Genomic DNA, 13,180 nt, shown 5'->3' on the forward strand with positions numbered 1-13,180 from the left:
GTCCTGGCCCTGGGTCACCATGGGGAGGTGATGGGTGCTTAGTCCTGGTCCTGGGTCACCATGGGGAGGTGCTGGGTGCTTAGTCCCTGCCCTTGGTCACCATGGGGAAGTGCTGGGTACTTACTCCTGGATCTGGGGCACCATAGGGAGGTGCTAGGTGCTCAGTCCCCATCCTGAATCACTATGGGGAGGTGCTGGGTGCTCAGTCCCCATCCTGAGTCACTATGGGAAGGTGCTGGGTGCTTAGTCCCCACATTGGGTCACCATGGGGAGGTGCTGGGTGCTCAGTCCCTGGGTAATCATGGGGAGGTGCTGGGTGCTCAGTCCCTCCCCTGAGTCATCATGGGGAGGTGCTGGGTACTTAGTCCTGGCCCTGGGTCACCATGGGGAGGTGCTGGGTGCTTAGACCTGGCCCTGGGTCACCATGGGGAGTTGCTGGGTGCTTATTCCCCATAACGGGTTACCATGGGGAGGTGCTGGGTGCTTAGTCCTGGCCCTAGGTCACCATGGGGAGGTGCTGGGTGCTTAGTCTTGGTCCTGGGTCACCATGGGCAGGTAGTGGGGGCTTATTGCCCATCCTGGGTCACCATGGGGAGGTGCTGGGTGCTCAGTCCCCATTCTGGGTCACCATGGGGAGGTGCTGGGTGCTTACTGCTGGATCTGGCGCACCTTAGGGAGGTGCTGGGTGCTCAGTCCCCATCCTGAGTCACTATGGTGAGGTGCTGGGTGCTGAGTCCCCACTTTGGGTCACCATGGGGAGGTGCTGGGTGCTCAGTCCCTGCCCTGGGTCACCATGGAGAGGTGCTGGGTGCTCAGTCCCTGAGTCACCATGGGGAGGTGGTGGGTGCTAAGTCCCCAAAGCCAGGGCACCCAACGGCCTGGTTCCTGCCAGGCCACGCCCCCCAGGCCAGCCATCCAATGGCAGCACACCCAGGCCACGCCCTCAAAGCCAGACTACACAATAGCATCACTGTTGCCAGGCCACGCCCCTCCAGGACCAGCTGCCCAATGGCCTTACTTCCAAGCCATACCCCCAAAGCCAGGACCCTCAATAGCCTAGTTCCTGCCAGGCCATGTCCCCTAGGCCCAGCGGCCCAATGGCCTTACTTCCAAGCCACGCCCCCCAGCCCAGCCGACCAATGGCATTACGTCCAGCCGCCCAATGGCGTCTTTCCAGGCCACGCCCCCAAACCCCAGCGGCCCAATGGCCTCTGTTCCAGGCCACGCCCCCCACTGACTCTCCTGTCAGGTCCACGCCCTGCAGGCCACGCCCACCGCGACGCCACGCCCATCAGAAAGCCACGCCCTCCAGCGTCCCCGCCTCTTAAAGGCGCCTCGTCCTGGAGGCCTCCACGCACCGACGGTGACCCGGGGGCCTCCCGGGTCGGCGTCCTCGGGGTTCCTGCGCGCTTCCGCTTCCGCTTCCGGATCCGGACGGCATAGTGGTGGCCATGGTGGCGGCGGCGGCGACGCTCCGCGGCCCCGCCACGGCTGCATTTCCGGGCGCGGCCGCCGGCGCCGTCGCATCGATGTCATCAGCCGGCGCCAAGACGCGGGCGCACATGCTCGCGCTCTCGGCGGAGCGCCACTGCGCATGCACATAGGGTTAGCGGGGAAGGGGCCGAACGCTCCCAGCGGAGAGCCATTGCGCATGCGCAGAGTGTTCTTCAGCGGGGACAGGCTGAGCCGGCCTGGCGGAGCGCCATTGCGCTTACCCACAGGGTTAGGCAGCTGGGAGGGGCTGAGCCAGCCTGCGCCAATGCGCATGCGCACAGGGTTCGTCAGCAGGGAGGGGCCTAGCGCTCCCGGCGGAGCGCCGCTGCGCATGCGCGTCCCTTGGCTGCTTGTTCCCACTGCCCTCCCGCGTGTGGACCCACGGCGCATGCGCACAGGTTGAATCGGCAGGGAGGCGCAGAGCGGACCCTGGAGGGTCGAGTTGCGCATGCGCACAGCGTGAGTCCGCCGGGAGGTGCCTAGGGGACTCCGGAGGATCGAGGTTCCGTCCGCATTGCGCATGCGCACTGGTTGAGTCGTCTGGCACCGTCCGGGCCGAGCGTGTGGTGCGTGCATGCGTGGGATTCCCTCGGTTGGTCTGGTTGGTACTGCGCATGCGTGCCACCTGGGGGGGGGAGGTCCTCCGCGCTGTACCGCGCATGCATGAGCCAGCACGCCCCGTCCCTCCCCCCCCCCCCCGCCGAGCAGGAACACGCATGCGTGTGCTCCCCGGGCTCTGCGAGGTACGGATCTGCGCATGCGCGGGATTGGGCTGCGCTGCCCTGCAACAAGCATGCGCGGTTCCCAGAGACAGACTGACAGACACAGGGACAGTGAAACAGAGTCAGACAGACACTGGGACAGAGACAGACACACAGATGGACACAGAGAGACACAGACAGATAGATGGACACAGACAGACACAGAGAAGACAGAGACATGGGCAGGCATAGACAGACAGACACAGAATGACAGACAGAGAGACAGACAGACAGAGGCAGAGCCAGACAGGGAATGACAGAGAGAGACAGACACAGGCCGACAGACAGAGACGGACAGACATAGAGCAAGACAGACAGACACTGGGACAAAGACAGACAGAGACAGACACACAGATGGACACAGAGAGAGACACAGACAGATGGACAGACAGACATAGGCAGAGACAGACACAGACACAGAGAAAGACAGACAGACACAGAGAATGACAGACAGACACGAAAGACAGAGAATAACAGAGAGACACAGACAGACAGACACACAGACAGACAGATACTGACACAGGCAGACAAAGAAAGACAGAACGAGACCCAGACAAACACAGGAGACAGAAACAGAGAGACAAAGAGACAGACAGACACAGAAGTCAGAAGTAGACTGATGACAGACAGACAGACCGAGACAGACAAAGACAGAATGAGACAGAGACAGACAGACAGTGAGACAGACATGGACAGGCAGACCAAAAGGCAGACACAGACGAGACAGACAGACAGAAAGACAGAGACAGAAGTAGACTGACAGACACAGACAGACAGACAAAGAAAGAGAGAACGAGACACAGACAGACTGACAGAGGAGACAGACAGAGACAGAGAGACAAAGACAGACAGACACAGACATGGACAGGTAGAGACACGCAGACCAACAGACAGACTGACAGAGGAGACAAAGACAGACACAGACAGAAGAAGACACAGACAGACAGACAGAGACAGAGACAGAGCTTGACCTACTCCATTGAGGTCAGGACTTGGTTCCAAGTCACTCAAGTGTGAAAATGTTAATCCCACTCATATTTAATCAACATCCATCCACCCATCCATCCACCCACCCATCCACCTATCCATCCACCCATCTATTCACCCATCCATCCATCCATCCATCCATCCACCCATCCACCCTCTGATCCACCCATCCATCCATCCACCCATCCGTCCACCTATCCATCCATCCACCCATCCATCTATCCACCCATCCATCCATCCACCCATCCACCCATCTATCCATCCATCCATCCATCCACCCATCCACCCATCTATCCACCCATCCATCCATCCACCCATCCATCCATCCATCCACCCTCCCATCCATCCTCTCATCCATCCACCCACCCATCCATCCATCCATCCACCCATCCATCCATCCTCCATTGAGATGAACACTTGGGTCCAAGTCACTCAACTGTGCAAATGTTAATCCCTTCCATATTCCATCAACAGCAGGACTTGGGTCCAACTCATTCAAGTGTGCAAATGTTAATCCCTTCCCTCCTTCCTCCATGGAGATGAGTTGGGTCCGTCACTCAATTGTGCAAATGTTAATCCCTTCCGTCTCTCCTCCATCCAGATGAGGACTTGGGTCCAACTCACTGAAGTGTGCAAACGTTAATCCCACCCATATTGTATCAGGACTTGGGTCCAAGTCACTCAAGTGTGTAAATGTTAATCCCATCCATATTCAATCAACATCCATCCACCCACCCATCCATCCACCCATCCACCCACCCATCCCCCATCCATCCATCCACCCTTCTATCCACCCATCTATCCACCCATCCACCCATCCGTCTATCTGTCTGTCTGTCCATCTATGCATCCATCCCTCTGTCTATCCAGGTGTCTGTCTATCTACTTACTCTCTGTCTGTCTGTCCATTCATGGATCCATCCATCCATCTGTCTATCCACATGTCTATCTGTCTATCTATCTACTATATCTATCCACCTATCTGTCTGTCTGTGTGTCTATCTATACATCTCTCTGTCTGTCCAACCATCCATCCATCTATCCATCTATTCATGTATCTTATCTGTGTATCTATCTATCATCTATCCATCCGTCTGTCTGTCTATCCACCTACCAGCCTGTCTGTCCATCCTTCTGTCCATCTGTCTATCCATCCATCTGTCCATCTGTCAATCTGTCTGTCTGTCCATCCATCCATCTATCCATCTATTATCCATCTATCCATCTGTCTGTCTGTCCATCCATCCACCCATTTGTCTATCCATCTATCCATCTGTCAGTCTGCCTGTCTATCCATCTATCTGTCTGTCCATCCATCTGCCCATCTGTCTATCCATCTATCCGTCAGTCTGTCCATCCATCCATCTACCCATCTATCAGTCTGTCTGTCTGTCCATCCATCCACCCATCTGTCTATCCGTCTTATCTATCCATCTTTCAGTCTGTCTGTCCATCCATCCATCCATCTATCTAGGTATCAGTCTGTCTGTCTGTCCATCAATCCATCCATCTAGCTAGCTATCAGTCTGTCTGTCTGTCCATCCATCCACCCATCTGTCTATCCGTCTATCCATGTATCAGTCTGTCTGTCTGTCCATCCTTCCGCCCATCTGTCCATCCATCTCTCTGTCTGTCTGTCCATCCATCCACCCATCTGTCTATCCATCCATCTATCCATCTGTCAGTCTGTCTGTCTGGGTGAAGAACTCTGAAAAGGGACAAACTTTCTAGAACCATCTCCTTTCCCCGGGCCGTTGTGTGTGTGTGTGTGTGTGTGTGTGTGTGTGTGTGTGTGTGTGTGTGTGTGTGTGTGTGTGTGTGTGTGTGTGTGTGTATGTGTGTGTGTGTGTGTGTCTGTCTGTCTGTCTGTCTGTCTGTGTGTACATCCTAGACTTCACCGGTCCATCTGCCATGACCGTTGGATTCAGAACCTTCTAGAACGCGGTGCCGTCTCCACCACCCTATCTAGGACTCGCTGCCCAGTGCTCGGGACAAGATGTCATCTGCTCATACACGTGTGTGCGTGCGTGTGCGTGCATGTGGCCGGTCGCCCTGGGAAATGCCCTGGGTCACCATGATGATGATGATGATGATGCCCGGAGTTCACATCCTTCCAGGGTCACCATGATGATGATGATGATGATGATGATGATGATGATGATGATGATGATGATGATGATGATGATGATGGATGGATGGATGGATGGATGGGTGGATGAATGGATGGATGGATGGATGGGTGGGTGGATGGATGGATGGGTGGATGGATGGATGGATGGATGGTGGATGGATGGGTGGATGGATGAATTGATGGATGGATGGGTGGGTGGATGGGTGGATGGATGGGTTGATGGATGGGTCAATGGATGGATGGATGGATGGATGGATGGATGGATAGATGAGTGGATGGGTGGGTGGATGGATGAATGGATGAATGGATGGATGGGTGGATGGATGAATGGATGGATGGGTGGCTTGCTGGATAGATGGATGGATGATGGGTGGGTGGGTGGATGGATGAGTAGATGGATGGATGGATGGATGGATGGATGGGTAGCTGGATGGATGAGTGGATGGATGGGTGGCTGGCTGGGTAGATGGATTGATTGATGGATTGATGGATTGATGGATGGGTGGATGGATGGATGGATGGATGAATGGATGGATAGATAGATGGATGGGTGGATGGATGGGTGGGTGGATGGATGGATGGATAGATAGATGGATGGGTGGATGGATGGGTGGATGGGTAGATGGATGGATGGATGGGTGGATGGATGGATTTGTGGATTTCCCCCCTAGGCCACCAAAGACCTAAGTTCTTCTCCTCCTGTCTCTCTATCTCCAGGTGCAGAGAAGTTGATCCTCCACATACAGAAGCACAGCATCCTCTTTGCCCTGGCCACCAGCTCAGGGACTGAGTCCTACCAGGCGAAGACCAGCGCACACCGGGAGCTGTTCGGTGCCTTTCACCACGTGGTGCTGGGTGATGACCCCGAGGTCAAGGCCAGCAAGCCCGCCCCGGACATCTTCCTGGCCTGCGCCCACAGGTTCTCCGGACATCTTCCTGGCCTGCACCCGCAGGTTCTCTCCTCATCCCCCCCCCCCCCGTCAACCAGGTAAACCGAGGCCTCGGGCCTCGGGTCCACTGCATGGACCACACACAGAGAGACACACACCACACACAGACATGGACGGATACACAGATACACAGACCAGACAGACAGACAGCCAGACACAGAAACACACAGATAGATGCAGAGACGGACACAGAGACACAGATAGACACATGGACAAACCAGACAGACATGCAGACAGACAGACAGGCAGATAGACACACAGACCGACAGGCAGACAAACCAGATAGAGACACAGACACAGAGACAGACTCATAGACAGACAGACAGACAGACCACAGAGACACGGACAGACAGTCACACTCCAATAGACAGACAGACACACTGACAGAGAGATAGACACACAGACACACAGACACAGAGACCAGACAGATAGACAGACAGACAGACACAAGAGACGGGACAGACACACAGATTCACAGACCTACCAGACAGACCACAGAGACACAGACAGACACACTGATAGACACACAGACAGACAGATAGACACAGACAGACGCACAGATACACAGACCAGGCAGACAGACAGACAGACAGAGCACAGAGACACGGACAGACAGACACACACCGATAGACAGACAGAGAGATAGACATACATACACAGACAGACACACAGACAGACAGACTACAGAGACACACAAATAGGCATATAGACAGACAGACGGATACAGAGACAGACACACACAGATAGACAGACACAGAGACACTTGGCCAGACACAGACAGACACACATACAGAGACAGACAGACAGACATAAGAGTCCAGACAGACAGATACACAGAACAGACCAGACAGACCGACCACAGAGACACAGACAGACAGATATAGGGACAGACAGACACACAGAGACAGACAGAGAGACACGGACAGACACACAATCACACAGACGGATGGACGGATGGAGAGACGGATGGACAGACAGCCCCAGGGGAACAGGGAGGGAGACTCCTTGGCACAGTGCTCACCTGGCCCACACCAGGCCCTGGGTGGGGGAGGCCTCGAAATCACACACAGAACATGCCAGTAGGCACGCCGTGGCTCGACGGTCACCTTCCCTCCTTCCTTCCCTCCTTCCTTCCCTCCTTCCTTCCTTCCTTCACTCCTTCCTTCCTTCCCTCCCTCCTTCTTTCCCTCCCTCCTTCCTTCCCTCCTTCCTTCCCTCCCTCCTTCCCTCCTTCTTTCCCTCCTTCCCTCCTTCTTTCCCTCCTTCCCTCCCTCCTTCCTTCTTTCCCTCCATCCTTCTTTCCTTCCCTCCTTCCTTCCTTCCTTCCCTCCTTCCTTCTTGTTCCTTCCCTCCATCCTTCCTTTTCATCCTTCCTTCCTTCCCTCCTTCCTTCCTTCCCTCCTTCCCTCCTTCCTTCTTTCCTTCCTTCCTTCCCCCCTTCCTTCCCTCCAACACTGGGCACCCGGCCCACCCCCCGGCCGACCTCTCACTCCGCGTGTCTCTCTCGCCCTCTGACCCTGCAGTGCCTGGTGCTGGAGGACACGCCCCACGGCATGGCGGTCGCCCAGGCAGAGGGGATGCAGGTGGTCATGGTGCCCAGCGTCCAGCTCGACCCCGAACTCAACGGCCGGGGCCACCCTGCTGCTGCCCTCCTTGGGTGACATACAACCCGAGCTCTTCAGCCTGCCCGCCTTCAACTGACCTGCGGACGGACAGACAGACAGACAGAAGGACACTGGACACAAGGCCAAGACCTGACCCATCCCAGGGCCTCCCTGACCTCTGGAAATAAAGGGAATGAACACAGGAAGTGCCTCACTGAGTCACGAGTGGATGGATGGATGGATGGATGGGTAAATGCATGGGTGGATGGATGGGGATGGATGGGTGGATGGGTGGATGGATGGGTGGATGGATGGATGGGTGGATGGATGGATGGATGGGTGGATGGGTGGGTGGATGGATGGATGGGTGGATGGATGGGTGGATGGGTGGACTGGTGGATGGGTGGACGGATGGATAGATGGATGGGTGGATGGGTGGGTTGATGGATGGATGGGTGGATGGATGGGTGGATGGGTGGACCGGTGGATGGGTGGACGGATGGATACATGGATGGGTGGATGGGTGGGTGGATGGATGGATGGGTGGATGGATGGGTGGATGGGTGGACGGTGGATGGGGGACCGATGGGTGGGTGATGGGTAGATGGGTGGATGGATTGATGGATGGGTGGATGGGTTGATGGATGGATGGATGAATGGATGGATGGAGGGGTGGGTGGATGGGTGGATGGATGCATGGGTGAATGGATGGATGGGTGATGGATGGGTGGATGGGTGGATTAATGAGTTGATGGATGGGTGGATGGATGGGTGGATGGATGGATGGATGGATGGGTGGGTGGATGGATGGGTGGATGATTGGATGGATGGGTGGATGATTGGATGGATGGGTGGATGGATGGGTGGATGGGTGGGTGGATGGGTGGATGGATGGGTGGGTGGATGGGTGGATGGATGGATGGGTGGGTGGATGGGTGATGGATGGGTGGGTGGATGGATGGCTGTTATATCCTGCCCAGGCCCCTCCTCTCCCCCTCTGCCTGTGGGATTTGTTCCATTTGGTTTTGTGTCCTCTGGTGCTGCAGATGGTGGGTGATCAGCCTTGGGTCTAAAAATATCAGGCTGTGCTGAGAATAGCTTAGTCTCTTGCTCTTCAAGGCCAGGGTGGGGCTGAAGGCTGGGAATCAACTGGGTCAAGGTGAGAATAAGAGCAATAACAGTATTAACAACAACAATGACATGAATAACAATAGCAATAATAACAACAATCATAGTATGAGTAACAATAACAGCGATCATAACTGTAAGAATAACAATCACACATCATCCATAACAAGAACAGTAACAATGGGAGCAACAACAATCACAGCAATCATAGCAATAACAATAACAATAATAGCCATTATAACAACCAAATAACAATAACAATGACATTAATAAGAGTAACAATAACAATAGAAGCAATAATAGCAATAACCAGAGTAATAGTAGCCATAATAACAATAACTATAACAATAACAATAATAAGTTCAATAACATCGATAATGATAACAGTAACAATAACTGTAACAATAGCAATAATAACAATAACAGTAACAATAATAACAATTACAGCAAGAATCACAATAACAGCAAAACAATAGTGATAAGAACAAAGACAACATCAATCACCATGACAGTAACAATAGTAACAATAATAATAACCATAACAGTAATCATAAAAGTAAGAGCAATAACAGCAATAATAATAATAGCAGTAATAACAGCAATCACAGTAATAATAGTCATAATAACAATAACATTAACAACAAACAATAAGAACAATAACAATAAGTATTAACAATTACAATTCCAACAACAGCAATAACCATAATAGTAATAACAATAGTAACAAGAACAATAACAGTAACAACAAAAATAATACCATTCCATCCATCCATCCATGCGCCCATCCATCCACCCACCCATCCATCCATCCATCCACCCATCCACCCACCCATCCATCCATCCACCCATCCATCCACCCAACCACCCATCCATCCACACATCCATCCACCCATCCATCTACCCATCCATCCATGCATCCATCCACACATCCATCCACCCATCCACCCATCCGTCTAACCAGCCATCCATCCACCCATCCATGCATCCATCCACTCATCCATCCATGCATGCATCCATCCACCCATCCATCCATCCACCCACCCATCCATCCTTCCATCCACCCATCCATCCATCCATGCATGCATCCATCCATCCATCTATCCATCCATCCATCCACCCATCCATGCACCCTTCTATCTACACATCCATCCATCCACCAATCCATCCATCCATCCATCCATCCATCCATCCTTACATCTGCCCACGCATCAATCCATCCATCCATCCACCCACCCATCCATCCACCAATCCATCCATCCGTCCATCCATCCATCCATCCATCCATCCATCCATCCTTCCATTCGCCCACGCATCCATTCATCCATCCACCCACCCATCCACCCATCCATCCATGCATCCACCCACCCATCCATCCACCCATCCATCCATCCATCCACCCACCCATCCACCCATCCATCCATGCATCCATCCACCAATGCATGCATCCATACACCCATCCATCCATCCATCTGTCCACCCATCCATCCATCCATCCACCCTCCCATCCATCCTTCCATCCACCCATCCATCCATCCACCCATCCATCAATGCATGCATCCACCCACCCATCCATCCATCCATCCACCCATCCATCCACCCATGCACCCATCCATCCATCCATCCATCCACCCATCCATCCATGCATCCATCTACCCATCCATCCATCCATCTGTCTGTCAATCCATCCATCCATCCATCCACCCACCCATCCATCCTTCCATCCATCCATCCATCTACCCATCCACCCGTCCATCCACCCACCCATCCACCCATCCACCCATCCACCCATCCATCCACCCATCCATCCATCCATCCATCCATCCATCCATCCATCCATCCATCCATCCATCCATCCATCCATCCATCCATCTCCCCAGCCAGCCACCGATCCATCCACTCATCCATCCACCCATCCATCCATTCATCCATCCATCCACCCATCCATCTACCCATCCATCCATCCATCCACCCATCCACCCATCCATCCATGCATCCATCCACCCATCCATCCATGCATCCATCCACCCATCCATCCATGCATGCATCCATCCATCCACCCATCCATCCATCCATCCATCCATCCACCCATCCATCCATCCCTCCATCAACCCATCCATCAACCCAATCCATCCATCCATCCATCCACTCTTGTTTGTTATTGGGGTGGGGGTAGGGAAGGGGGGCAGGCTCTCTTGGTTCTTGAATTCAGCACCCTGGGTTCTCTGGACCCCTGAGTGACCCTGAGCCCCAGAGACCAAGATGGCCCCACTTCCGGTTTGCTGGTGGAGCTCAGAGTTTCCTCATGGAGTTTCCTGTCCCTGGGGTGGGGCCTTGGGCCCCTGGGAGCCATAGAGATACCAAGATGGTGCCACTTCTGGTTTCCTGGTGGTTTCCTTGGATACCAGGCACCTGACTTCCTATTCCTCTTCCTATTTCTCCTATGATGCTTATTGGTATTATTACTATTGTTGTTGTTGTTACTGTTATTGCTGTTGTTACTATTGTTATTAATATTGTTATTACTGTTACAGTTATTGTCGTTGCTATTGTTTTTACTATTATTACTATTATTATTATTGTTACTATTGTTACTATTTTTATTACTCTTACTGTTATTGTTGTTACTATTGTTATTACTCCTATTGTTTTGGTTATGAACATAGTTCCTACTCCTATGTCTACATTGTTGTTACGATTATTGCCATTATTGTTATTATTACTCTCAGTTTTACTATTATTACTCTTGGTACTGTTATTACTGTTATTATTACTATTATTACTTCTATTATTGTTATTGGCATTGCTATAGTTATTGCTGTTATTAGTATTGCTATTGTTGTTTTTGATACTATTGTTACTATTATTATTACTATTGTTATTAGTATTATCATTACTGTTGTTATTACTGTTATTTCATTATTACCATTGTTCTTTTTGCTATTACTGTTGTCACTATTGTTATTGTTACTGTTATTGTTGTTAAGATTATTATTGTTATCACTGTTATTATTGTTATAGTTGTTATTGTTACCACTATTAGTAGTATTATTACTATTGTTATTACTATTGTTAGTACTATTATTTGTATGATTGATATTATTGATATTATTGATATTATTGTTACTATTATTACTACTGTGGTCGTTGCTATTGTTATTGCTATTATTACTCTTAACATTGCTATTGATATTACTGTTATTTCTATTATTGCTATTGTTGTTCTTGTTACTATTACTGTTATTGTTGTTGTTTTTATTACTGTTATTACTGTTGTTGTTGTTGTTGTTACTGTTATTGTTACTATTGTTGTTGTCACTATTGTTCTTACTATTATTATTGCTATTGTTATTACTTTTGTTATTACTGTTATTTCTATTATTACTATTCTTGTTGTTATTGTTACTATTATTCCTATTGTTCTTGCTATTATTTCTGTTATTGTTGTTAATACTATTTTTATTTACTATTATTACTGTTGTTATTACTATTATTTCTATTATCACTATTGTTATTGTTACTGTTGCTATTATTGTTATTACTGTTATTGCTATTATTATTACTCTTATTTCTATTATGATTGTTGTTATTACTACTGTTACTACTGTGGTTGTTCCTATTGTTACTGTTATTACTATTGTTATTACTATTATTAATACTATTATTAGTGTTGTTATTACCATTAATTCTATTATTACTATTGTTGTTGTTACTGTTATTGTTGTTGTTGCAATTATTAATACTATTATTAATGCTGTTGTTATTACTGTTATTATCACTGTTAGTTCTATTATTACTATTGTTGCTATTGTTACTATTATTAGTATTATTGTTATTACTGTTATTATTACTCTTGTTGTTACTATTGTTACTGTTGTTATTACTGTTATTACTATTAGTTACTATTATTATTGCTGTTGTTATTACTGTTGTTATTTCTGTTGTTATTACTATTATTTCTATTATTACTGTTATTATTACTGTTGTTACCGTTATTGTTACTGTTATTGTTACGATTATTACTATTGTTGTTACTGTTGTTATTACTATTATTGATACTATTGTTATTACTATTGTTACTGTTATTATTACTGTTGTCATTACTATTGTTTTTACTGTTGTTATTAC

The 13,180-nt window shown here is 49.8% G+C and overlaps 1 protein-coding gene across 1 annotated transcript; it reads left to right on the top strand.

Moving 5' to 3' along the window:
* Positions 1-1,451: 1,451 nt before the first annotated feature.
* LOC138811462 (uncharacterized) lies at positions 1,452-8,132 on the top strand. The gene is made up of 4 exons (XM_069999182.1): positions 1,452-1,596; positions 1,789-1,953; positions 6,091-6,326; positions 7,847-8,132. Exons 1-4 carry the CDS (start codon positions 1,452-1,454, stop codon positions 7,982-7,984), a joined length of 684 nt encoding a protein of 227 aa, XP_069855283.1. The 3' UTR covers positions 7,985-8,132.
* Positions 8,133-13,180: the final 5,048 nt, after the last annotated feature.

The sequence above is a fragment of the Dipodomys merriami genome, unplaced genomic scaffold, assembly GCF_024711535.1.
Source record: "Dipodomys merriami isolate MVZ:Mamm:240054 unplaced genomic scaffold, mDipMer1.0.p SCAF_53, whole genome shotgun sequence".
Lineage (NCBI taxonomy): Eukaryota > Metazoa > Chordata > Mammalia > Rodentia > Heteromyidae > Dipodomys > Dipodomys merriami.